This window comes from Enoplosus armatus, chromosome 14, assembly GCF_043641665.1.
Source record: "Enoplosus armatus isolate fEnoArm2 chromosome 14, fEnoArm2.hap1, whole genome shotgun sequence".
NCBI lineage: Eukaryota > Metazoa > Chordata > Actinopteri > Centrarchiformes > Enoplosidae > Enoplosus > Enoplosus armatus.
The window spans coordinates 14,548,241-14,575,566 of record NC_092193.1 but is presented as its reverse complement, the minus strand read 5'-3'; the positions used below and the strand labels follow the sequence as shown (position 1 = coordinate 14,575,566).

The following is a 27,326-nucleotide window of genomic DNA, read 5'->3' as shown; positions in this document are numbered from 1 at the left end:
TCAGTGCCACCGTCAGCATGTCAAACCATCGCGCTTGACAAAGCAGTGTGGAGAGTGTGTGAGTCCATTCTCTGAAAATAGAACCAAAACGTACCAACAAACTCACGCACACAAACTTACACCCACATATATACATACACACAAACCAAATATATGGCTTCTAACGTTGAATCAAGGCAGTTAAATAAATGGCATTTTCTTCTATGTTTCTTTTTTAGTTGATACAGACACAACCAGACTTTGTGTTCGAGCTCAACTTTGGTTTGGGTAGATACAATGAATATAATATCCCTCAGTACTTTTTTCATCAACTATTTACACATCGATGTAAGATCGACCAGCGGTCTAAAACACTATTTTCACTACTAGTTTAAACAATATGAAGAGCAATGTGTTCTTTTGCTACGACAGCTTATACAGAAAAAATACACTCAAACACTTTTGAACGCTTAAAATGTCATTGTCATTTGACCTCAAGTCCCTGATTTTCATTTTTAAGTCCAGCTCCTGCTAGATTGCATTGCATGGATTCTACACAGTATGCAATAGTTACATTAATCATACTTTTCTTCATATCTTTACAGTAAAGACAGCGATATACAGTAGGTGTTTGGAAGCAGAAGAGTGTAAGGGGTGATACTAAGACTAAAGGTGCTGGCACAGTAGACTAGACCAGTTCAACCTTAAGTTATACTAGTTTAATTGTATAGACTCCTCCTAGCCAAAGTGTCTCAAGACTTTGAGTTGCTCTTTTCCTTCTGCTGACTCCAGCACACAGTGCATCCAGGTCGAATGACTGGTGACGCTGGCGGTAGCTGATTGGTCATTTAGCAGGCTGACAGATCAGCTGGACTGACCTAAAACAAACAGATTCTCCTACAAAAAAGGCCTCTTTCCTGAACTCTACCAGGGTCACAAGTTGGAAGACAGCCGGGATCTGGCAGAGTCTAGCTCTGGAAGGCTGACAATTGAATCTTTCTTGGGAACTCCAGAGTCTGGAGGTCCTGATCCAGCAGCTGCTGCTACTGCCCCCGCTCCGGCAGGTCCACCGGGAGGAGGTGTGGAGGCAAAGGCCACCCTCTGTTGAGCTCCCGCCGATCTCCCCACCCCGGAGGGCCCTGGCAGGCTGGGGTGAGGGGGCTGAGGGGGACCAATGGAGTTGTTGGAGGTGCGGGTGGATGGCGGGGGGCTGGGGGCTGCAGAGGCAGCTTGTGGCGTTCCCTCCTGGGGGAGTGAAGGCTGGGAGGCAGACAGGGCCCGGGTATCCTGGCTCAAGCTACCTGTATGAAGGGAGTGGGTGCTCTTGTGTGAGGCAGGCCTCTGCTGGGTCTGTGTGGGACTGGGTGCATGGTGCTGTACTAGGGACAACTGGGAACCAGAGGGTCCTGCGCTCGCCATGTACTGGAAAGTCCGTCCTGAAGCTGCGAGCGGGCTTTGGACAGGCGGGCTGGAGATTGCAGATCCAAACGCCCCCCCGAATGCCTGGGGGGGTTGAGACTGAAGAGGAGACATGGAGACTGGGCTGGACATGTTCTGCATCACTTGGAACCTGCGCACCATACGAGGGGACTGCAGAGTCCCTGGACCTACCAGGGGACTCGCCATTTGAGGACAAAAGCTCATGGCCACAGCCTGCTGCAGAGTGGCGATGGCAGAGCCTGACTGCGGCTGGCCAGGAGGAGCGAAGATGCCGCCAATGGAAGGGGTCATGGACATGGCCCGCGGCCGCTGCAGGTCCACCAGCTTCACCATTTCACGGTCATACTTGACAATCTCCTGGATCATCTCGTTCTCCTGGTTGTTGAACACACCAGAGTTGAGATCGTGCTGAACCTTGTGCATCAGGATGGAGTTCTTTTTACCTGCAGAAAGAAATAAATGGATTGATTATTAAAGACAAAGGGAAAAGAGAAAGGACAGGACGGAGAGGACAAAAAAGCAGAACAAAGCATTAATATATGGAAACAAGAGGATTTGGAAAGGGAGAACAATATGAGTTAGATATAGCATGTGATGTCCTTCACACCAGGTACATCCTCTAGCAGAACAAGCCCGCAGGAAAATGGATGTGTCACCCTGTACTCTCATCTATTGTTACAGTGTCCCGTGTCATTCTGAGAGAACAGCAAAGCTCATTTTACTTCCTGTTTCAACACTAATAATCTGGAAACATTTCCTATGCACCATTATTTTTCTATTTCTGTACATGGGGTTCATTTTAGAGTGCTTTGTTTATTTTTTATTGAACAAAGAGCTGTATGCAGAGACTAGCAATAAAGCCATACAGATGTTACATGTTTTTGTACTGCTAGTCAGTGACTGCATACATGTACCCATATGTGTAATCTAATGTAAGCATGCACTGGAGGAACCTTTCCCTCATTGCAATACAATCTTCCTAAATTAGTGAATCTATAGTTTTCATTTTGTTTGTTTTGTTACCTATGCGGTCTAGACGGTCAATAGCAACTGTCTCAAAGGCTCGTCTCATCATGGGATATTCTTCCAGCACCTCATTGAAGTGGTCAACAGACAGAGAGTAGAGTCGACAGTAAGTCTCTGCTCGCACGCTGGCTGTTCGCCGACCCCTCGTCAATAAACAGATCTCTGAAACGAGGAAGGAGAGAGTGAAATGGCCTAAATAAAAAAAAGAAGCAGCATCACCAGAAGAATCCCGTGTAAGCCACAAACTGTATCCTACCTCCAAAATAAGAGCCATCAGAGAGTTTCATTGCCAGAGTGCCCTTAGTGATGACGCTGCAGACTCCGTGCTGAATGAAGTACATTTTCTTCCCGATGGTGCCCTCTCTTATAATGTAATCATGTGGCTGGAATACCTCAAAACGCAGCTTGGTCAACATGGCCGTCACAAAGTTGGGCTCTGCGTTGGCAAACAGCGGCATGGATGCCACCAGCTTGCGACAGTTGAAGTTTACAATTTCCTAAGAAAAGACACATTGTTTGGAGCATACACGGACAAGAGAAATATCTGTCAAATGTGCAACGCAGGTACGTCACTGCGGTCAAGTGCATGAATGGCGTGTTCAGGTATATTGTGTTTTCAAAATCAGGTACATCACTGAAAGGAAGATCACAGTGAATACTTTGAAGTATCTCAAGCACAAAAATAATCCTACAACTTCAATGTATGGTACTATAAAAAGGTTTAGACTTATATGAGGAAATTGTGTGTTTTATTCTGTTTTTACGTCTTACCTCTCTGAGAGGCTCGCTGAGTTCTCCCAGAATGCTCTCCTCGTCAAACATCTTGCCCTGGTATCGATGCTCATAATAGTCATGGATTTTCTGTCGGAAGTCGGCAGGCAGCTTGTGGAAGGACATATACTGCTCCACTTGTTTGTACTGAGAGGGAGCAGGACGGACAGAGATAATGTTTGGTTAATGCAGTGCATATAATCATTTTGAAAACATAGTGTATTCATTTTCCACTGTGAGAATGTTTAATTGTATTGTCCCTTGTTAAAGAGTAAGTGTGGTGATATTCTGTGTTCTCAAAACCAACAATGAATTGATCCCACCAACAAGTCTTATATATATCTTGTTACTCTGTGCCACAGTGTTGTCAAAAACATTAATGAGCCACACTGTTGCACTGGGTGACATGTTCCTTCATAATGAGGAAAATGGGCACTATATGTTATTTCAAGTTAATCCCATATACACCATCCTGATGCTGTTAAATACCCACTAAAGAAGCAAATGTATATTTCTCTGCAGCTGAAAATAGTCCCCAACTAATGCACTATTTACTCCTGTTTGAGTAACATTTGCTAAAAACTACAGTGCCCAGCTGTGTTAGTAAATATTTAGCCTTTCTAAGAAATTAATGTGACCAGTTTTTAAAGACTTACATCGAGGAGTAACAAGTGGGCTTGGGGCTAAGAGCTACAGATAGGGTAAAGAAACAGACAAACACATGGTTGGTTTTGGCCTTTTCATGGAATTTGTTGACAATTATAATATTGCCAGCTTTTTCCTTTAAATAAACAAACAACCAAACAAAAAGAATTAAAAAAGCTATGCATAAAAGACAAAGTCACCCACTAACCTTGAAAAATATTCGTAAGGTTATGATGCAAAGCGTTACACACGTTTTAAAGCACAGAGGATCAGATCATGTGTGTACATATCTTTACACACACTGCTTAAATACAGCAGGAACTGCAATACAAATGCTGAAAGTATGCAGAGGTCTTTGGATATTGTTGCATGTAGCCGCCTCAGAAGCACATCAGAATATACACTTTGATATATTAAGTAAACAGTTACACGTTTGTTTTTCAACTACATTGTTTCCTACACTGAGTTACCAGTGTAATACAACAGCCCTGCAATAAATCCTACTGTCATGAAGGTTATAATGTCCAGTTTATCTTGAAACTGTTCCAGAGAGGTGCTGATTCAAATTTACGGGCCTTTTGGAGGCTGAGGTTTATGGTACTTTTGAATTGTATTGCATTATCCTCAGAGGTTTTTCTAGTAATTTATTTGCGGGTGGACAAAGCATTATAAACACCTCTCAGTGTAACGCAATATAATATCAACAGCACCACAAACAATAGCCTACAAAAGGGATGCATCTCATCAATGAAAATAAAAACAGAGGTATCTTCCTGAGAATGATGCAACAGTGTTTTATTTCTTCCATTCAGTCAACAAACACAAACAACCACACAAAACAGTGCAAGCACACGCCCTTCAGCTGTCAACTGAAATGAACACACCCACCCTTTGATCAATGCTACCTAGAAGTTAATCAATGCCAGATCAATAGAAAGTGAAGGGTCCAACACGGCAACAACACAAACAATCAGCTTCTATTGTTGAGATATGCTAAACACGATCCATCCAAAGTGACCACTGAGAAACCAAAAAGTACGTGGCCGGGCTGCAGAGAGGGGAGTGATAGATGTGGACAGAACAGAGATTGAACTGCTGAAAGATTTCTCCTTGTACGTGCTGTCAGGCTGTTTGCACTTCAACCCAGCTCAAATGGAGAGCTTCATAAGAAGCAAAGCTCAACCCTGCACCTATAAAGAAAGCTGTCCGAAACAAACCTTTTGAGAGGCAGCGTGACAGCTCAGCGGGCTGGCACATACTGTGTCCTCACAACTTCCAGGGACTGAGGAAGTCGTCGTTCATACCGCCTCTATCCCGTCTGTCCTAAACCTCTACCTGTGCGGTAGATGAACGCCACAAAATAAGTCAGCTGGCATCAAGTGACACCTCCTGACAAAGTCTTCAGCAGGTTTGCTCCAGAGTATCTGGAAGGTCCCAGGTTCACTTCTGCTGCAGACAACTCTGCGTCCTGTCAGAGGCCCCCAGCACAACAATGAGGTCCACCTGCTCACACTCTGTTACAAGCTCTGGATCCGCAACAGCATCAGATAAATGCATACATTGGAAATTGTTTGTGCTCTGAGACAAACAGACTGGCTCCCTGTTTTCAAAAGAGAGACATATTTGGCAAACAAAGATTGTACATAACTGAATACTTGTGTACACAGAGAGAATCCTGCAGTACAGGGCAGTGAAATCCCCACTTTCCTTACTTTCCTGGCATCATGGCAGCAGTACACTAACTCACATTTTGAGCTAAAAAGCATTGTAGTTACTCTACTAGAATGTAGTTACAGCGGACATTTTGTTGCATTGTTGGATTTGATAATTGGATTATATCCACAGCAGATGAACTTTTTATACACATTCCTTCAATTTCAGGAGACAGAAAGAAACGTTAAAGTTAAAGTAAAAGTCAACATAAACTTAAATAAGATCTTCATATTTCATATTTGGCTGCAAATCTTTTGCTGTCAATGGCTGGCTGCACTCTATGACCCGTAGACATCAGCAGGAACATCTTCCCTGATGTTCTGCCAGGTTTGTACTTCAGCTATCTTCTGGCTTATGGATTTAAGGTTTTTAGACATTCACCGTTCATGTCCCATTCACGATGACTTGCAAGAACTTTGGCGGTCTCCTGACTTTTCATTTCAGGTCAAACTTTGTCCAATACTTTAATTTATGACCAAACACCTAAAAAACTACTGACATTCCCATCAACCTCAGCTGTACTGTATTCTTTTGCACTAATTACAACATGTTTAGCTCAAGGCACCGCTGTGCCATACAGTACAGCCTCACAGAGCTGCTGGCGTGGCTGTAGCTGTGTGTGACCACTTTGAAAAGCCAAGAGTTTAATCCACAGACGTAATGCTAGCATCTCACATGAAGAGCAGTAGGTGATAAAAGCTTAAAAGCCTCATAGTCCCTATTCTATTTTAAGTCCAATGTGCTGGATTACAGATCCAAAACAGTGAAAACAAATACTTTCTGAATTGCATGGAGGTTTAATTCACACCACATACTGTTCCTGCAGAGGGGACGCTGGTATACCATGACCCCACAGTGCCAGGCAGGAAATGTTTTGTCACTCTGCCCAGAAAATGTAATTTTTCTGACTGATACCGTCACCCACTCTGCTTCCTCCTGCCATGTAACATAAACATAAATAAACTAAACATGCAACATTTGAATTATTCAGCATTTACGTAAGGAAAAGTCTCCTGGGCGGGAGCAGCTCCTCCTGATGGAGTTACACAACACACAGTCTCACCTGCATGAGTGACTCTGCTTCCTGACATCTGCAGATGGAGGGTGGCCTGAAGAAATGACCCCGTGTCACAACTCTTTACCCGACGTGTCAAAGCCAACGCTGCAGCTGGTGTGCCTTTCATAGAATAGAAGTGCTGATTGTGAACAAAGTGGAGGTGTGGGGTAGTCTGGCAGCGAGGGAAAACCTCTCACTCCCCCGCAGAGGTGCAGCCACCAAGCAGCTGTGGTTAGACATGAAAGTCACTCCAGTGGGTTGTGACTCGGCCAAGTCCGAACGAATGAGGCAGCAAAAGCCTGTCTGATTGAACTTAGATGGTGGCATTTAATGACTTGACTTTGAGAGCGTCGTATCGATCATCCCCAGACCAATCTCTCCAGTGACACAGAGGAGAGGGAGCAAGCGTTTGGCCGGTGCATCACAGCACCCAGAGGGGACTGACAAACACCCAAATGAGAGTGAAAATGACATCCATTTTCTGTGTCACTTTGATGACAGCAAAACGCTCCACTGACGTTTTGTCATCGAAACGGCTGCTTTTGGGAACTTGTTTTGGTGATTTGTTACTCAGACGAAAATGTATGGAGAGATTTGTCTTTGACTTTGATTATATTTCTCCACTTTGACTGACCAAACATAACTATCAGCTTTTTATCATTCCCCTTTCCTTCTCCTAATCCCTCTTTCTTTCCTTTCATTTCCCTTCCTTTGCCTTCCTTTCCCATCTCCTCTACTTTCCTTTATTTCTTTTCCTTTTTTCCTTTCCTTTCTCTCCTCCCCTCTCATCTCTTTTCCACTCCTCCACTCTCCTCTCCCATCCTCTCCTCTCCTCCTGCTCATTCATCCCACAACGTCTCTCCATTGGAAAATTCTAATTCAGGTTCATCCCAAACGGCCATGTGGATGTATAATTCATTCATTTAATTCCCTGCAAGATCGCCTCATTATATTATAAAGCACATTCACCAAAGAGAAGAAAATCAGATAGTGGTAAGTCAGAGCTCGTCTTGTCTTTCTTCAATTTGGGGATGTGTACACAGGGAGGAACAACACACTGTGGGGTCTCACACAGTACAAAGTCTCATTAAATGAAATGAGGCTTCTGAGGAAACACTGAAAATCCTATAATTCAGTTAAAGGGACTGGCGACCAAAGGAGACTGGCTGATAAGGGTTTGTTCATCAGACACTCTTTCTGCTAGAGTAGTGAATATCATTTGGCATGACTAAAGGGGACACTGTTTTTGTTGTAGACGTTGGCCACTATCTCTGCAGTGTCAGCCTGGTTCTGGATAATTGGAGCGATCAGTGACAAGCAGTCTGGCTAAGGGAAGACAGATCACTGTTGTTGATGGTGGCAGAGGCACGAAGAGGGAGTGGAGGAGGAGGTAGAAAACAATCTTGTATCCTGTCCTGTGCCTCATCATGGCAGAGATCTCCGTCTTGCTGACTGAGGTTAGTCTCTACGACTACAAGAGAGGAGAGCTGGTTCAATGTAAAACCCCCTGCGAGGCCATTAAGAGCTGATTATTGATGCAAAAGGTGCATCTGATTGGAGTTATATGACTAGACTACTGTCTGTTGCATGTCTTAAAGGCACAATCTACGATCTAAAGAAAAGCCTGACTACCGAAAAACAAAACACAACATTGTAATTTGCTATTTTCCTCTAAAACAAAAATGACTAAATACAGTAAGTCTGCAGTATTTTTGATGCAGTGAGAGGTTTCAGTTTCAGTATTTTGTGAATAAAAGAGTAGAATAGGCCTATATTTTGAATAGTGACACACAACATGCAGATCTACAACTAAAACTCTTTAATTATGTGAGCATGCCTCAAATGCATATTGTTGAAAAAAATGTATTTCAACAAGCCTTTTCACAGAAGACATTTTGACATGTCAGAATAGGAAACGCACAACTATAAATAATAGAAATGAATGATGGCTGAATTCCATTTAGCTGCTTCAGTTTCAGGGTCCTGATATTGTGCATGCTGGCCTGTTAATGTGCTTTTCCTACTATGAATAGTCAAAATGTCTGCTGTGAAAAACACACAAATTTGATTCACACTTCACAGCAAAACTGGGAGTGAAGTCACATTTTTCTAAAGCTGCTTCTGGGTGATTTCAGATTGGCACACTGAACTAAACGCAGTCATCATGTTGATCAAACCAGATAAGATATCTGTCAAATGATGTAATGCACTGAGCAGCAATCAATACGATGAGCTGCAGTCGGACCAAAACCCGTCTGGCGAGATTTACTTGCGGGGTGTGGCCAAAAGCAGGGGGGACAGGAAATACCGTGGGTAGGGTAGTGAACATAGAGCGCAGGAGCGGTCAAAAATCAAATCACAGAATCACAGAATATGATGCACAAAAGAGAAGAAGTGTTTCTATTGGCCAATCCTGCAGGTTTGCAGATCAGACATCAACAAACATGAACTCTGACATGCAAATTCCCAAAAGCTCAAAGCCAAATTTTGTGGTCACTTGAAACTAATTCCTAAATTTGTTTCTAGTTACTTGCATTGTTTTCAAAGGTGCATTAAAGTTGGCACCAGTGAGGCTGCTTCTTTCTGTCAGTCTATCTGCCCCTCTGCTGTGTGTACTATGTATAAATAACTCATAGGTCTCTGCACCAAAGCCACCAAGCCAAATCCTAAATTTAACCATGGCATGGCAACCAAGCCTGGATTGTGAGTCTGACGTTACTGCTGGGCTGAAATGGAAACCTCCACACAATGCTAGCTGGAGCCACACTGGGGCCGTAAAAGACTGCCAGCAGACGTGTTTTGCTAACATTCTCCAAATGATAAAAATGTCACTCACAGTGACTATCTGGAGGCGTGGCGAATTCACCCGGCAGCATCAGCATCAGCCTCTCTGGCACGGCTGGCACTTTTCTGCTCTACGGGGTTTTTTTTTTTAATAAACACGTCTTCAGCTCAAATACTAATCCTCACAGAGCAGCAGAAAAAGAGAAAATCTGACAACTGGTCAGAAAAAGGGTTCTGGGGAAATGCACTTCCCTGTCCTCAGCACAAAAAAATATATATTCTGGGACGGGGTGAGGACGCATTAGAAAATTACTAAATATGAGTGAATACACACAGAGCACACAGCACTATGAGCACATTTCTGATGTGAAAGCATGTATGTTTCTTACCTCCTTAAACTGAATTAAAATACAGGCTGTTTGAGGATTATACACACTCATCACAGCTCTTAAATACATAAGACGTCAGTTTTTTTGTCAGTGTTCAGACTGCTTGTTGTGCAAATTTAACTGGATATTTTAAAACTGAGGTGAAACGTTTCAACCATCAGCAACAGGAAAAGGGGGCCAAGTAAAAGCATTCCTCACAGATGAAACACAATGGATTTCTCGGTAGCCTTTTAACGCCCATCATCCAGGACACACAGAACAGACAAGAGCACCAGTAAGCACTAAACTTGCTGAATCGTTGTCTTCTAAACCTTTTATTGGACATGATTTATACCTGAGCATCCAGACACATGGCTGAAAAAACCCTACGAGGTTCCGCACAATGCCAGCCAGACAAACACACTCTAAACGATGTGAGATAGACAGTGTTCAAATATCTTGCAGTGCACCAGGACTTGTGTCGACAACAAGGCCCTACCGTCTCCCACAGGTTTCCCCTCCCCCTCTCTTTGCTCCCTGTAGCAGACAGTTAGCAGTAGCACTGCACCTCTCAAGGACACCACCACCAGAGAGGATAGAGAGAGGGGAAGAGAGGAAGAAAGAGAGAGAAATTCAGTCCGAGGGGAGAGAAGAGAAAGATAGATGAAGACAAAGCAGAAAATCAGGTGGAGATATTTAAGAGGCAGAGGGGAAGAAAATAGAAAAGAGGGGATGAGACAATGTAAAGAGGAATAGTTGAAGACGCATAACAGATGATACAGAGTGCAGGTGAGTGAGTGATCAGGAAGAGAGAGAGAGAGAGAGGGAGGCAGCCATGGTTGCTTACGTCACCTTCAGGATGACATTGGCAGGACACACAGGTCTGCTGCCTCATCAATTCTACTGCTGCCCAAGGGGACATCATATCACACACACACACTCTATGTCTCATACTCTCTCTCTTTCTCTCACCCACATCAGCCTCACCACACACACACACGCACACACGCACGCACGCACGCACGCACGCACGCACGCACGCACAGCCTCTGGCGACGTGGCTCTACCTGGCCGAACACACCCGCAGCCTCTGATTGGCTGCTGAAAGCCAGCAACACTCCCCCTGCTCCCCAGCCAGCGAGACTCTGCTTGGAAACAGGGAGGCTGCGCTGTTACCACTACAGGCCACTGCTGCAGCACTGCTCTGATCCCCCATCCTTGTTTCAAAAGACATCTGATAGTCAGAGAAAAATACTATCTAATGACAATATATATGAGAGGTTAAACAGGACCTGATAATGTGTGATTAAGGTCATAACCTTTGAGTTAATCACCTGATGCTACACTGTGCTGGTGCCCCACAATACACCTAGTTATAGAAAATATTGTGCACTTCATATCCATTGTATTCACATCCTGCATTATACATAAATTAATCAATAGCAGCATATAATATTCAATAATGTAAAATCTGCTGCAGCCAAAAGCTAACAAAGAGAAAGATGCATGTGTTAATGAGCTGTACTGTTGTTTTGACCAACAGAGATAGTTTAGAATTGATCACTGAAGGAGCTCTTCATCCTCAGCCGTCAGCCAGTACAATACTCACGCTGTGTAGCCATATAGTTGAAACCGATCCCACTTTCTCCCCCCATACAGGTTCTGATACCCAAACTAAAGGTATCAGCGGATACTGAGCAAGTATCAATCTGATACCAGTGATTCTTCTACTTCTTTTCCCAAATTTAAAATCTGTAACATATATAAATATAACGTGAGGCTGTAACTACATATCAGTTCTTAACTATAAGAGACGTTCATACACCGACATCTTTTTAGGCTTGTGCAAGTCATCATTTTCAGAGCATCTCTCCTTTATCCAGCTTTGTTAAACATGTCATAAAATCAATTTCATCCATGCAAATCTATAACTACATGGAGTTAATCTTTGGCAGCATTCGCTAACCATGCATGTCACTGTCAACAGTGTCATAGCACCTTGCATAACCCCTGCCAGCAAATAATTGGTACACAATCTACTCTATGTATAATGTTTAATGTGGATTGTCCACCTAATAAGATCAGTATTGGTGCAGAGAGAAGTTCAACTTAATTTTAAATTCTAATGGAGATCCCAATATGTCCCAATATGAATGAATTTGTGTAAAATGATGCACAAGACATCTAGTGTCTTGGGTTTGAATTTTTCACATCTTATACAATGAATGTTTGTGATACTCTCAGAAAGACAAGCTAACTTAGCTTAGCATAAAGACTGGAAAAGGGGGGAAACAGCTAGCCTTGTTCTGTCCAAAGGTAACAAAAAATATTTTGGTAATTTTTACGCTTTGTTTTTTACTGTACAGACATGAGAATGGTGCTCATTTTCTCATCTAAAGCAAGAAAGCGAATAAGCATATTTCCCAAAAGGTCAAACCTTTCCTTTAAGGGGAAATAAAAGTGGAAAACTGGATGTTAAGCGGTTAACAGGAAAGAGCAAACAGTTGGGACAGAGTTGATTTAATGACGCTCCTCACCTTCTCCTGATACTGCCGTCTGGAGGAGTCCAGGGATTGGATAAGAGCTGTTGCATGGCCAATGAAAACAGCATAGCAAGTAGCTCCAACAATCATACTCAGCATGGTGAGCCAGATATCTGATAGACTCTCTGGGGCCTGCCGGCCATAACCGATGCACAGCATGTGGCTCATTGCCTTGAATACAGCGAAGGAGTACAGCTCTGACCAGGTATCGTTCTACGGAGAGAGAGAGAAAAGGGAGATAAACAAACAGTTAAAGACATCAATGTTACATAAAAGGGCATGTTTTGAAGGAGAGTGGCGGCAGAGAGTAGGGAACCAGGAGAAAAGCTTTGGGGACAGCGGGGTCATGGAATAGCACTTATACAAATGAGAACTCCAGGGACAGAGTTGCATTAGAAAGACAGAGGGAGGAAGTGGAAACGACATCAGGGGAATCCTTCGAGGCCTAATCAGTAGAGTAGAGACGGTTCGGAAATTATTTCCTCAAAGAGGAATGATAATGAGAGGTCATTAAGTATGCCCTTTCAGAGCCGTGTGAATAGGAATCTACTACAGGCAGTGACAGACAGACAGCGGCCACCAGGCTGCATGTGCTGAGATTCATGAAGGGACAAACCTCAGGTCGTAACTTACAAAAACATCAAGGGGCATTAGTCATGTTGTTGGATCACTTTGAGAACATCTGAACAACACTCAAGTAAATAGTGGCTCAGTGTTCTTCCACTGTAGCTTTATGCCAAAACTCCCTTTGTCACAGAAGAGGAGGGTGACTGAGCAAACCGAGCGAGCACAATTGATCTGATACTCTGATACCACCGAGCCTTCTTTGTTTCCCTTTTTTCCTTTCATTAGCACTGAGTGGTGACTGCGGTGCCTGAACATATTGATGCCAACTAATTCAAGGTAAATCCAAAAGCCGGGATTGAAACAGGTTTTTTGTTTGTATTTTTGTTTTCAATTTTTCTACCAGAGAAACTAGTATCCTGTGTAATGAAACTGTATTATTAAAGCACAGCTTCTGTTCATGGAAAAATTATGTAAAAAACAGCATCCCGAAAACCTCTTAGAGCCCGGCTTCAAGGGCACAAAAAAACAACATTTTCTATTATGGCTCCTGACACACACACACACCTCCTCTCTAAATTTGTACCGGGCTACACAAAACAATCTGTAGCAAAGATAGCAAAGGCAATTAACTATATCCTCTCTCATAACTTATAGAAGTACATTAGCAGTCTATTAGTGCATTTGCTATCACTTTATAAAACACACTTCCCTTTCCCTGGATTATTTCAAATAACTAAATTAGCCCCGTCACCGTCTGGTTAAATCCATCAACTTTTCATGAGCAAAGAAAAACAACGCTGTTTTCAGCTGTGAGGCAATACATTTTTCAGACAATACAGTCAGTTTTTAAATGCTTTATTTAGATTAAGAAGTATGAGAATTTTCCCAACTCATAAAGGAACACCTTTTTATATGAAAAATTACCAAATTCAGAGATTTTTCTTTTTTTTCTTTTTACTGGAAAGCGGCGATGTACTCAAATATTAGCAACAATGATTGTTTTAAAAGTACTGTGTATTATTATAAAGCAGTGTATAGCTGATTAGATGATGAATCTAGTCGATTGAGAACTGTTTTGATATTCAATTGATTGAAGTCTTTTATTAAGCAAAGATTGTCTGGTTTCAGCTGTTCAAATGTGAATATTTGCTGCTTTTCTCTTTGTTATGTCATGCATTTCGTTATTTTGAGGGTTTTTAAATGGTTGGTCGGCCAATCACCTTGGGCTCTGGGAAATTGTAACAGGCATTTTTTACCATGTTTTGAGGTTATATTAATTAAATGATAAATAAATCAATTAAAAAAACACAAAAGCTTGATTGATTTCAATGAAACATTAGTTGCAACACTAAATCGGTGAAATATAGAGCAAATGGACAAAATACATGTCAAATACAACAGCAGGTGTCTCCTGTGCAGAGGTCTGTTTTCATCTTAGAGACTCGACATTAAATGGTCACACAGTGATAGAAGGACTTCTCCGTCATGAGCAGAAGAAAATAAAGACTCCAAAAATAAATCTAGCTCCACCAAGTGGGCTGAGGCTAAATGGTGTATGTGAAAACAGAAAGAGAAACAGTGGAGTGAAACAGATTGAATAATAGATGAACGATGAGCACTTTGATTCTGAAATAGCACAGGCAAGAGAGAGGGAGAGAGAGACTCCATATCCTCATAAGTCTCAACAGCCCCCCCCCCAGAGATTTCAGTTTGGGAACTATCCGTTGCTTTGTTGGTAATCACCATCTCCATTAGCTGCAGATAGTCTGTTTGAAGTTGGCTGACAACGCAAAGGGCTTTAAATTTATCCTCCAGTGTCCTAAAATGCCTCTTTGTATATGCCGCCGCGACCCTGCGGTGCAGCAGGAGAAAATTTGACCTGCCAAAACAGAATGACCACGTGCAAGTTACTTACTGTATGTATCTTCCACAAGTAACTAAATGTAACAGCATTTGGGCTCAGGATATTTAAAAAAAAATGCTAGTTAGAAAAAAGTCCAAAATTATTTTTTAATCTTTAGCAGAAATAGGTCTTTGGCAGCATATATCAGAGAGGTTTATCAAAGCTTTGTCAAGTGCATTACAGTGTAAAGATGTGAATGTGTGGCAGTATTACAAAATGTACTTGTGTGAGGATGGTGTAAGCAAAATTGATATTGTATTGTACCGCCCTTATTTTTCCTGAACAATTATGCAAATAATATGTTTAAAATCATCAGTGTTTTCACGTTTTTCTATCTACTGTTATCTAGATAGATCTACCTTAGTTTGGCATGTTAGCATAAAATGGCACATGGCACAAAGTACAGCCGAGGCTGATGAGAGAGGCATTAATTAAGACGGGAACATCTGCTCCAAATCGCATGATAACCCATACACATAGCTGTGGAGACATTTCACTCTGAACCACAAATGTCAACCTCATAGGGGCGCTAGAGGAAAGGTCAGGGGGGGGTCACCAAAATCATCAGGATTCATCTTCTGGGTACCATGCATGTCTGCACAAAATGTTATGGTCATCCAATAGTTGTTGAGATATTTCAGTCTGGACCAAAGTGGTGGACCAACCAACCGACTGACTGACCATCCCACATCTCCCTAGAGCCACACTGCTAGTGTGGCTAAAAATGGCCAAAAGTACACCCAGAGACTTACACAAGATGAACTTCTGCCCTGTTACCAGTCTCCTCAGTTCACACCTCCCTGCACCGAGGGCTGAAGGGTGGAGGCTCTGTACAGGACTGATAAGTGCAGGGATAGAAGAAGTGACAGAGACGGGGTGAAGCAGATAAAGAAAAATGGAGTTATATCACACTGAATGACCAATCACTATGTGTGTCCGACGGCCGATAAGCTGGACAAATATCAAAAGATAATCGACACACATGTAACAAAGCCTCTGGCCGGCCAGGCCCTGCCACACACACACACAGGTTTAGTTTACAATGGCTTATCTGAGTATATTGTACAGTCAGCGCTGTCTCCTGCTTCCTCTCGCTCCCTCTCTTCCCTCCTTTCTTCTCGTCTGCCTCAGTGAGTGTGTGTGGTCTCTGTATAATCTGTTGGGTGGGCAGAGAAATGTGTTGTTTTCTGTATGTGCAAGGAAAGGCATCCTCTGTCCCCTGACAGTTCATTTTAAGGTCAAAAGAAAAGTGGCACTCAGTATTCTATCCATCAACATGAACACCATGTGATGGCTACACACACACACACACATATATATGTTTCCCCCGACTTCCAGTCTTTACATTAAGCTAACCATCCCCCGGCTCCAGCTCTGTACTTAACACACAGATATGAGAGTGGTATTGATCCTTTCATCTAACTTTTGATAAGAAAACAAATAAGCATATTTCCCAAAATACCAATCCCAAAATTAATGGAAAAGTATTCCATTAACACATGCATGTGTACATAACACTAGTATCTGGCATTGCTAAATATAACAAACTACTGACAAATACTTTCATCACTATGATGGATAGATGCATTATGGAGTATGAATCAATAATTTTGCTTCTAAAGGGGTACTCCAGAAATGTAGTACTGTACTTCCATAAAATTGGGTGAATTAGACAGTTTGTAAAAACAAAAAGGTCAAAATCAATTGCAGCAGAGGCCGACTTTCAGTCTCTAGTATGGGTCAAACTCCATAGGATCCTACATTTTCCATAATGCAACATAATAAGTTAAACGCTTGGTCAATGCCCACGTCTTTGAAACTCCATGACTCCAGTTTGTAACTCAGGCTTTTAGTGATAAATATGTGGCCTCCAAGTCGAGCTAAACCCAATGACATTATCAGAAGTTATTTTTTTAGACTTGACAAAGTATAGAGAACACCATTGTTTTGACAAGCTGAGTGGTAATGACCGTGACTAGTAAACTGACCTTTATGTGTAAAATATGTGAAGTTAGTTATGTTTATGTTGTTACATATTTCTTTAATGTGTGAAGTCTGGGAAGATTTGTGACGAATTCAGCAGCATTTGGAAAAGCTATAATAACTATTAATCCTCCAGTTCTGTTGTTATGGCACAGTCTGGAGTCTGTACCACTGAGTTTGCTTTGAACATCTTTTTTTCTCATGAGGCCATCTTTGAAGAAAACATCTTGTGGGATGTGATGATCAATACTAGCGCATCACTGAACTGGAGAGGGTTTGGTTGGAAGAATGTTTTCATGTTGAAAATGTTTCTATCAGGTTGCCACATTGGCTCTTTCAGTTTGAACATATGTAACATATGTAACTGTAACTCTTTAAGACAACATTTGCACTTCTGCTTGAGTAGTTTTCAACACATGTAAGCTTACTGCTGCTTGAGTAATGTTGAAGTGCAGTAACTTTACTTTTTGCTCGAGCAGGATATTGCAGAACTGCTTGTCCTCAGCACAATGAGATCCTTCAGAGCAAAAACACCTGAGTTCCTCTGGGACTGAGATAATCACATCCTTTTCTCTCTGTGCCCAGGAAACAAACATCACCTAATGTCTAGTCCATTTACAGAGGTTAGACAGCAGCTTTCACCTTCCATGCTTATATGCTGTTACAGAACTGGTTGAGTAGTTTAAATCAATCCTGTAATACTGTTTGGTCAAACTAGGTTCTGTGGGTAAATAAAGTGATTTAACACCATGCGTAGTAATTACCGGCTTATCTTCTCCAAGACAGCAGACCACTGTACTGCAAAACCCCCTCCTGCTGAAGCCAGTGGGGGATAATAAGAAAGAGACGTCTCTGTGATGTGGATACAGTAAGGGATGGGTACACACACAGTTGTAATTACAGAGTTGAAACTATACACCCTGTGTCTGTCAGTTAGCACTGCTGTCGCTATTATTACCCAGTCGCCTCTGTACTGACACAGCGAGGCTCTGCCACCTACCATGGAAATTAACCATGTGGCTGACAAATCTACATAAAGCTAATGCTAAACCTAAATGAAATAAATAGATAGAAGTTGAGATGTGCTGCAAAAACAACAAATGTTCCCTGGGGTATTACAAGTTAGACTGAATCCAATTACTGGTTGGTGGATGTCATCCAGAGTTACAGTGTTCTCAACGCCCTCCATGGGTCCTGCCTGTGGGCCCCCCACACCACCGGAGCTACTGTAGGGTGCGAGGCTTGATGGATGGCCTGGCTGCAACACAGTGGCTAATGTTACAAGTTGTCAGCCTCTCAATAGGGGGGTGGTCTCAGGTGGCTGCAGGCAGCCTGTACCATGCCAGAGCAGCCCTTTAGTTTGAGAGTGACGGCACTCTGGAGACCGACTGTCTTTGATTATACAGAGCTAGAGAGCAACGGAGGAGTTGGTGGCCTGTCAGCCCCGGACTTCATCATCCTGGACTTCAAACCCAAGGTTGTCCTCTTGTGCATCATGTAAGTTTATAAAAGCAGAAATATTTCAACTTTTCTTGAAGTTGTGGTGCCTGCGCTGCTTTATAGGGAAGATCAGCACGGTTTATGTCATTTTTTACATCATACATGAAATAAAAGAAAACCCATATCAATAGATTGAGTATATCTGATTAATTTTCTCTCAATCAACTAATTGATGAATCAACTAACCGTTTCAGCTCTAATTACATCAATATATCTCTCAGCTTTACTGTTTTGTTTTCATTTAGTTTATAGTATTTATTGCTTGTATTTTTTCAAAGAAAATACATGGATACAAGGATTCAGTATTTGCTTTGCTTTGTAACATTCATGTAGGTGTGTGTGTGTGTGCGTGTGTGTGTGTGTGTGTGTGTGTGTATGTGTTTCAGTAGAGAGTAAACAGCTGAATGATGCAGTTAAAGGCATTACAGAGTTTTTAATAGTTTATAACATCAAAGACTTGGTGAGGATATGGTGGAGAGTCAGCCTCAGGGATAGTGGACACACCTGATCTAAAAGTCTGCATTCCTGTTATTGTAACAATGAGGTACGTGTAGCTTAAATGTTTTCTTTTTTATTATCTTAGTGGTTACACTGCAGTAATGTGAATCTACTGTCTGATGTTAAATTAACTAATAGCAAAGGCCTCGACCTGTTTCGCTACCATAGATTTCTGCGATCATGTCACCATCAGTTAATTTTGATTAAATATTACACTAAAGCACCATCCATCAGACCCCCAATGTCCCCACATTATTGATACTGAGATCCTGAGTCAATGTTGTAATATATGATTTTGTCAATACTGTCCAGCACCAGTAAAACTGCAGTATGCCCCTGTCTGACACATTAAACAAAGAGGAATTCCTTCCCTCTCATCAACATAAAGGAGAGGACATTCATTCTCATCACCACATTCACTTGTTTTCACCAGAATTACTTTTGTACAGCAATAAAACACAAGAGCCACCGCTGTCATCCAGGAGATACTTCAAATTGGAAATTTACAAGTAGTCATGGCAGGCCCTGACAATGTCGGGGAGCGGGACCCAATCTGTTTAAAACCCCATTTGGACCTGTGCCTCATGTCTGGGTTAGTGTGGTCTCCCCCTCACTCGGTAAAAAGCTGGGCTGACAGACAGACCTATAAACAACCAGCTTTTATCTCTCTGAGAGAGACACAGCAACAAAGAGCCCAGCTGCCTGGCCATACACCCCCCCCCCCCTCTGTTTTCCCCTTTTATCTTTCCTGTCATCACCCCACCATGCTGAAGAGGATCTAGAGGTGTGCTTAAATCACTGGTTTCTTTGCCACAGCTTCTTCATTGGTATCCTATGCTTGTTTTCTATGTCTGGCACACTGGCTGAATGCATTGCAGAGGGCAGCAATATGAGTTATTTTCTTGATTTGTTGGATGGAAACACTGACTTTTCCCCCCGAAACTGTAACAGCATAATTGCAACAGGCATCGCGTGGGATGATAATGGTTCCCTGAAAAGTGCAGTGCACTGTTTTCAAAGTGGACCATATTGATCCAAATTACAGTATATATAACTATCACCGCTAACCTAGAGGACCCTTAATTTTTAACCACGCGAGCGGCAGAGCAGGAGGAAATGTCAGCCCACCACTTTGGTCCAGACTGAAATATCTTAACAACTAAATTTTTTACAGACATTCGTGATCCCCTGACTTTTCACGTAAAGCCATCATCAGGTCGGTGCTAACACACCAAAGTAAGATGGTGAACATGGTAAACATTATACCTGCTAAACATCAGCACGTTAGCATTGTGTTTGTGAGCTTGTTAGCATGCTGATGTTAGCATTTAGCTCAAAGCAGCGATGTGCTAAACCCATTTTCTCGTCTTTAAAATACAATAAAGCTCCTTTAAATGCAAAAGTTCATACAGATATATGAGGCTTTTCTCTGTAGATGACAGCACCCTCACTAGAGCACCGGGGTTTCTGTCTTAGTAAAGACAAGAAAGAGTTTATCATGGTCACAAAATATTGATTGACATTCAGCCAATATTTTCTGATGACGGTCAGAAGCCTCGATCAATATTCTGTGACCACCGATAGCTCTTTCCCAATCAACTCTGAATAAAAGATGCAAATCCAGTTCAGGGGTCATATGTGCAACTTGGTATGCGCAGACATGATTCCCTGACACAAACCTCCATCTTGTTGAGGGACACCCAGCAGTCTGAGGGGAAGTCCTGCAGCATGGGAACCAGGAACTGTAGACAGCCGTCCCAGTGACACAGCAGCAGCATCATACCAATCAGGTTAAAGATCCGCATCACAGCACTGGCCAGGTCATAGGTCATATGGAAGATCTGGAGCGAGACAATAAGACAGGGAGGGGAGTTCAAACTGGGCTGAGAAATGTGGAGATGGAGAATATGTTGGATTTGGAATATTTCATATTCAATTTCATAACTTTGTCAAACACAAACAGAATTCATATCTCAGTGGCAGGACTGGCTTCCCACTCGCCTCCGCGGTCTCCTTTGGATTATACCAAGTTTGATTAATGAGTAGGGGAGACGGGTTCCCATCAGTCTCAAATCAAACACAGCAGGAGCAGGCAAGACATTTGTTACACGGAGATACATGACATCAATCAGAGGCTCAAAAATCACACACACCAAACACTCACGCAAGCCTGCGGGCACACTGATACACTAACAACACACACAGACAGCCAACACATGCACATACACACAGTCAAGCATACATAGACAGTGATGGACAGGGACCATCATGATCCTTAACAACAGATAGTCTATGTCGTCTCACACATCAATCATTCTGAGTCACTGGACAGTCACTTAGGCCAATCATGTATCACCTGACTGACTTCAAGAAACCACTCCCTGTTGGTGCTTAACAGTTTAATGGCTGCATTTGATACCATAATAATCTTTATACGGTCTAAATCTGTAGAAATCACAATACTTTTCATAGTGAGACACGTAGGCAGGTCTGATAAAGTCCACTATGAAGGAATGAGAAATGGGTCATTTGTTACTCAGTGCAGCTGAGGGAGAAGTGATACTCTGTGATGGGAGTGGTGAGGAATGAGACTGGACATGAATCACATGTGCTGATCTTTCTAAATGCCGCTTTAACCTTTATGGGCCTTTCACTGTCGGTTTTTATCAATCAGAAACTGACAAAATAGAGTAATTTGTCATATCTTCGTCACTGACGATGAGAAAAACTGTACACAGTGGTGTTGTGCTGCCTGATGGAGATGTTCAGCACCATGGACAGCTCCAAGAGAGTTACAGGAACTAAACGTAGTTTAGGTTCTTGGATTTTCAAAATAAACTATGACAGATAACATCAAACAGACTAAACTGGGCATTTCCTGTGTCAGTGTCTCACTCTCCACCACATATCTGCTCTCATTCTCCATGCATGCCAAGTATCACTTCCCATCACGCACCACTCTGTGTGTGTGTGTGTGTGTGTGTGTGTGTGTGTGTGTGTGTGTGTGTGTGTGTGTGCGTATGTATGTGTGCGCATCACATCATATCTTCAGAAATCCAATTATCCAAAGGTCAAGTTAGCAGCCGAGCCCCACTGCGCTGCTCACCACTGCAAAATGCCAACACCAGGCTGCCAATACTGGCATAAACGAAACGTCGAGTGATCTCATGACATCGCTGGACCTCCTGTCTCCCAGGCTGCTCTCCTTCGTTTGAGGAAGGAGTCCGAGGAGAGGCTGGAGCAGGGCCACGACAACGTGCATCCCTCACAGAGTAAATAAAAGCTGAGTGGCCAGGAAGGGCAGGACTTTGGTGTTTGACTTCAGTCTACAAGAAATGGGGAATCTACCTAGCAACAGGATCCTTCTTCACATCTTCACATCCAAAGTCTGCCAGTCAGGCCTCTAAGGAAATGCCAGCTTGCCTAACCTCTCCGATCCCTTTAAATGAACGATTAGTGACATATATAATCACAGTCAGCAGCCCCCTAGTGCTGCATATTATCATCACCCCTCTACCCCACCTGCTCTTCCTCTGGCGCTTTAATTGATTAACTGTGTTTGCCCTGGTAATAGGCTGCTTATTAGACCGTCTGATGCCACCTGTGGGACTGCCGGGTCAGACAGGGAGACAGAGGGGTGTGTGTATGTTTGTGTGTGTGTGTGTGTGTGTGTGTGTGTGTGTGTGTGTGTGTGTGACAATAACAGTAATTAGAATGCAAAGTTTGTTAAAGCTCAAACATCCTGCTGACATCATACATTTCTCACCAGGTGGCAGGTGAGAACATTAATATGGAGCCTGCAGGCGGAGGAGAGCAGGCCGCTCGGAGCAGACAGAGAGGCAGATTGTTGGTTTGGTCACGAGCCAACATCAGCATATTGGAGGAAAATCAGTGACCTTTTATCACCAACTAGATTGGGTGTTTCTTCCTCTGTGGCTGAGAGCTGTGTGATTAGAGTTAATATAATATTTACTGAGGGAGAGATGAAATGTATGCTCTTACCTCTTCCCACTGGTGAATGTAGCGTATTAATCTGGAGAGCCTCAGCAGCCTCAAAAGACTTAGGATCTTGGTAAAGCGGACGATCCTCAGGGCCCGAGCAGTCTTGTACACCTCCGAGTCGATCCCTTTCTCCACTATGAGGAATATGTAATCCACTGGGATGGAGGAGATAAAGTCCACAATGAACCAAGTTTTTAGGTACTTCTTTTTAATGGTTTTAGGGTCCAAAATGATGTCTGAATTGTCCTCAATGATGATACCAGTGCGGAAGTTGAGCACCAGGTCCATGAGGAAGAAGGTGTCGGAGACCACGTTGAAGATGATCCAGGGCGTAGTGGTCTCGTCCTTGAAGAAGGTGATGCCCACGGGGATGATGATCAGGTTGCCCACCATAAACAGCAGCATTGTGAAATCCCAGTAGAACCTAGCAGGCGTGTGTGTGTGTGTGTGTGTGTGTGTGTGTGTGTGTGTGTGTGTGTGTGTGTACATGACAGTGTGTTAACAAGGGTGTGTGTGAGTACAGGAGGGGGAAAAGGGGGGAGGAGGGAAAAAAAGACAAAAATAGAGTCAGATAAGAAAAGGGAGTTGCTGTGGAAAGCCGATAGGCACAAGAGACAAACTCAAGACGGAAAAGTGTGAAGGAGGTGCAGGAGCTACACTCTGCCTGCCTGAACATGCAGAAAGCAATGAGAGGGAGATATTCTGCTGAACTCACTTTTGCCAAGATGCACACACTATAACAATGAATCATAAGTCATTTCTCCATGCATTTTATATTCTTATAATGCGACAAAAGGAATCTTATGATTGTCTCTCCTCATAGAGAAAAGACAACATTTTAAAGGCAGAACTATGACGTGTTTTTCTGCAATATGCAGGTTTTCTGGCTGACTGAAGTGAATGTGGTTTTCAGGTTTAAATAATGTGTTAAAAGATAGAAGCAACTTTCAGCCGCCTTTCTTAACCCCTCTGTTTCGTTGACATTGGCTTAAGCTACACTTACCGTATGCGTAAAAAATAAGTACAGGGAACTATAATTGCAATTTTTCTTTTCTTCTGACCCAATATGTTGAAAAGCATTGAAGTAATCACTCTTCCCTTTGCCACAAACTCAGACGTTTGTTGAAGAAATTACCATAAAACTTTTTTTTATGAAATTGACATATTTAAGCATATTTTACAGCCAGTGCCTCTGAGGCCCCAAACAGAAGTCATTTTCTGACATATTCTGTAGCACACTAAATTGGGTTTATACTCAATTCTCATCTAATTAGGAAAAGTCAGTAAGTATTAAGCTGATAAAAACATGTTAAGTATGCTTCTTGAGCTGTTAAAAAGGACAGAACAGAAGCTTATCGACCTTTCAGTACACATGGATACCAAGAAGGAGACTGTCCTGTTGGTCACTGTCGGTTCGGTGGATGGGGCAGACAGTAAAAGTAGTGAGGTTTGAGCCCGTCAGAGGAAGCTCTGCAGGACAGGTGCAGCGCTGAGTCATTACACTGCGACTTATGCAACAAGCTCCGGCTCCTCCACTCCGCTGCAACAACAATAAACGCCCCGATGATAATGTTTGAAGCAACTTTGCTGCTTCAACTTTGCATTAATTAGCATCAGGATCACGGAGCTGTGGCTGTGGGAGTTAGCGACTGTAGAAAAGTGGCCTGTCGTCAAATGTACATCTCTGCTGCTGAAGACGTGTCTCAAGTTTAGCCTTTAGTGCTCTACTGACTCGGCGTTATGTGATACAAATGGGCCAAACATGAATGGTGCTGTGAAGGAGGGGGTTTGAAGGTGGCGCTCAAACGCGCGAGCCGACTCCAAATTAGACACGAGCTGTCCAGTCCGTGTGGTGCTGAAACCAAGCAGCCCGGCCGAGAGCAAAACCTACTGATTTTATGACCCAAATGCAATTCAGCGACTGGTACGTGTCGGGAAAGGGGGGGGGGGGGGGGGGCTCACGGGCTGATTCATAAAGCCCAGGTCACGAGGAGCCTTCTTGGCTCGCAGATTTCTGTAAATATTTGTATGACAAAATAGCTGCTGGATGTCCAGCCGGGTCAGTATCAGTGTTTGAGCCGTGATAAACAGAGCCGTCATTAAAATACAGGATCCGGGGAGTCGTACAGGCGGATGTGTCTCCAGTGAGCATGCTTGAGGTTTTCGCACACTTGGCTCAAGGTGACATTCCATTACTGAGTGCATCGTATGCACACATACACATACACGCGTGCGCGCATAGCCTACATCCTGTCAGCACGGCTCTTGTCGCAGAGCAGAGCTTATACTACCACGAATGTTAACCAGATCTTGGAAAACAATGGCAATTTAAATGAGCCCCGAATTAGCGTCAGAGCGCCGTCCTCTTTGTTAAATATGAGCGTAGGCCTACCGCAACGAAAAGTCGAGATGTGTTAGCAGGCCGGGCTTGTTCAGCATCCCAGACATGCTACTGTACATGCAGACTGGAATAGGATTCGTTTACAACCTTGAAAGGGCACGCTCTGCTAAAGTCGTTTTGCCTGACAACAGGTTGTTTGGGGGATTAAAGGCAGCACGTTGCAATGCATCGATTCAAATCTCTGCAGATTCAGTCATAAGGGATGAAATGAAACATCAGCAGCCTGTAGCCTTGAACAATAACCATGCATGTGTTTCCACGGAGCCACAGTGGTTACTCACTATAAAGTGAGTTGTAGGTGACAATGAGGACCCATACGGGCCCCTCATGACTTTCAACGTGCAACCAATGGCAGCCCCAGCTCTTACCTGAAATCGCTGTAAGGGTGGATAATCCAGTTTCCAGCTGATTTTACCCTCTCCTGCTCTCTCTCCACTGCTTTTTGACTACCATACATGCGTAAGGAGAATTTGTTAACTCCAGGCTGCAGCATACTACTAAACTGCCGCTGCATGAAGCTGGCTTGGCTGCCCCGAGGCTCCGCATCCTCGGCGGGCACAATTGGCGGTCCATCCTCCGGCTTCTGGAAAGTGACAGAGTTCCTGGGCTGCTGGGTCTGAGTCTGAGTCGGGCCGTGCAGCGAGGACGAGGCTTTCCGGCTTGGTGCGTTAGAGAAGGACACCTTGGAGTCCTTTTTCTCGGGGACACCGCTGGACACGGGGGTAGCGCCGGGGTTTGCGCTCTCTCCTCCGTGCCCCCCGGTCAGGGACCCGCCTGGTGTGATCGAGCCGTCCATGCTGGCGGTGGTCGAGTTACAGGCTCCTCGCTTGGCGCTCCCTCCGTCCTCGGCCCTCCCCGACCCTCCTGTCTGCTTCTCCTGCTTGGAGATGATTGAGCGCAGGCTCCCGGTACCCGAGTCCCTCCTGCATTCTCCGTTTTTGTTGCATTTCATGCTGGAAATTGGACCGACGCTGTTGCAACCATCACCCGCTGTCGCGTTTAAAATCTCTACCGCGACCGCTGATTCCGACGCCTCCGCCCCAGATGCTCTGCTGGTCTCGCCGCGCTGGGCAGCATCGCCCGGACAGGGTGTCTGGGTCTCGGTAGCTCTGGAGGCAGCAGTGGGCCGTGGGGCGGCGGGAGCGTCCTCTGTGTGCGTATGGCAGGGCTCCTTGTTGGAGTTTCTCCTGGAACCCGAGGACGCGGCTCCCCCTCCTGGCGTAAAGTTCTTCATCCTGATACTGCCGCCGCCTCCTCCTCCTCCACCTCCGCCACTGCCGCTCCCCCCGGCTCGGCGCAACCGCGGATGCTGAAACTTGGACTCCTCTTCTCCGTCCTCCGTCTCGTCCATCACGACGTTGCTGGCCGCACCGGGCTGCTTACTGCTCGGTGCCCCGGGAGAACCGGAGTCCAGACAGTTCTGGTTGCTATTGCTTCTCGTGCATTTGGACGCGGAAGCCTTGGGTGCGCTGATGCGGCTGCATCCACTGCCGCCAACCGCCTTCTTTTTCATGGTGGCAGCAGACGCCGGTGAAACCTCATTCCTGTCCATGACATTGAGCATATCAAATTTTGCCTCCAATTATCTTTGGAGAAAACCAATCAGAGATAGAGGGGAGATGGACAGAAGAAGAGGAGAGAGGGAGAGAGGAAGGAGAGAGGGACAGAGGGAGGGGTGGACGTGACTTCTTTGCAAACTACTGCGCTTTTACTTTCACTAGTCATTGTGTCAAAGATGCTCAGGCATCAAACTAATTGAGCCCTTTGACTGCGTCAAATATCATTAAACTATTAGCGTATGCTGCTCCTAATTCAGCTCAAGCTGCTTCCAGCTGAGGCCTCTCAGCCATGACCTGAAGCCTGAATTACCTCAAGCAGCTCTTTCCAAAGAATCACATGTAAACAGATGCTTAACATGTCGTCGATCACGGTACATACTAACATCAAAAGTTTAATTACCACGTGTTAATGAAACCTCCTATGATGTCATATGTTTTAGAAGGTGTTTTCAATGACAAGCTCCCTGAATTGATGTCAGCCATAGTTGGTGTTTAGCGCACCCTAGTGGCCGTGAAGAGGTGGTACAAAGGTGTAAGACATGTTCAATATTATGTGATTCTGACACAACAGAAGTGTCAACCTTTGT

At 43.8% G+C, this 27,326-nt stretch overlaps 1 protein-coding gene across 1 annotated transcript; it reads right to left on the bottom strand.

The window, feature by feature from the left end:
• Positions 1–912: 912 nt before the first annotated feature.
• Positions 913–26,744, bottom strand: LOC139296184 (potassium/sodium hyperpolarization-activated cyclic nucleotide-gated channel 2-like). The gene is made up of 8 exons (XM_070918523.1): positions 25,549–26,744; positions 22,780–23,203; positions 20,457–20,618; positions 12,321–12,539; positions 3,217–3,363; positions 2,702–2,942; positions 2,443–2,607; positions 913–1,862 (listed from the first exon to the last, which is right to left on the bottom strand). Exons 1-8 carry the CDS (start codon positions 26,742–26,744, stop codon positions 913–915), a joined length of 3,504 nt encoding a protein of 1,167 aa, XP_070774624.1.
• Positions 26,745–27,326: the final 582 nt, after the last annotated feature.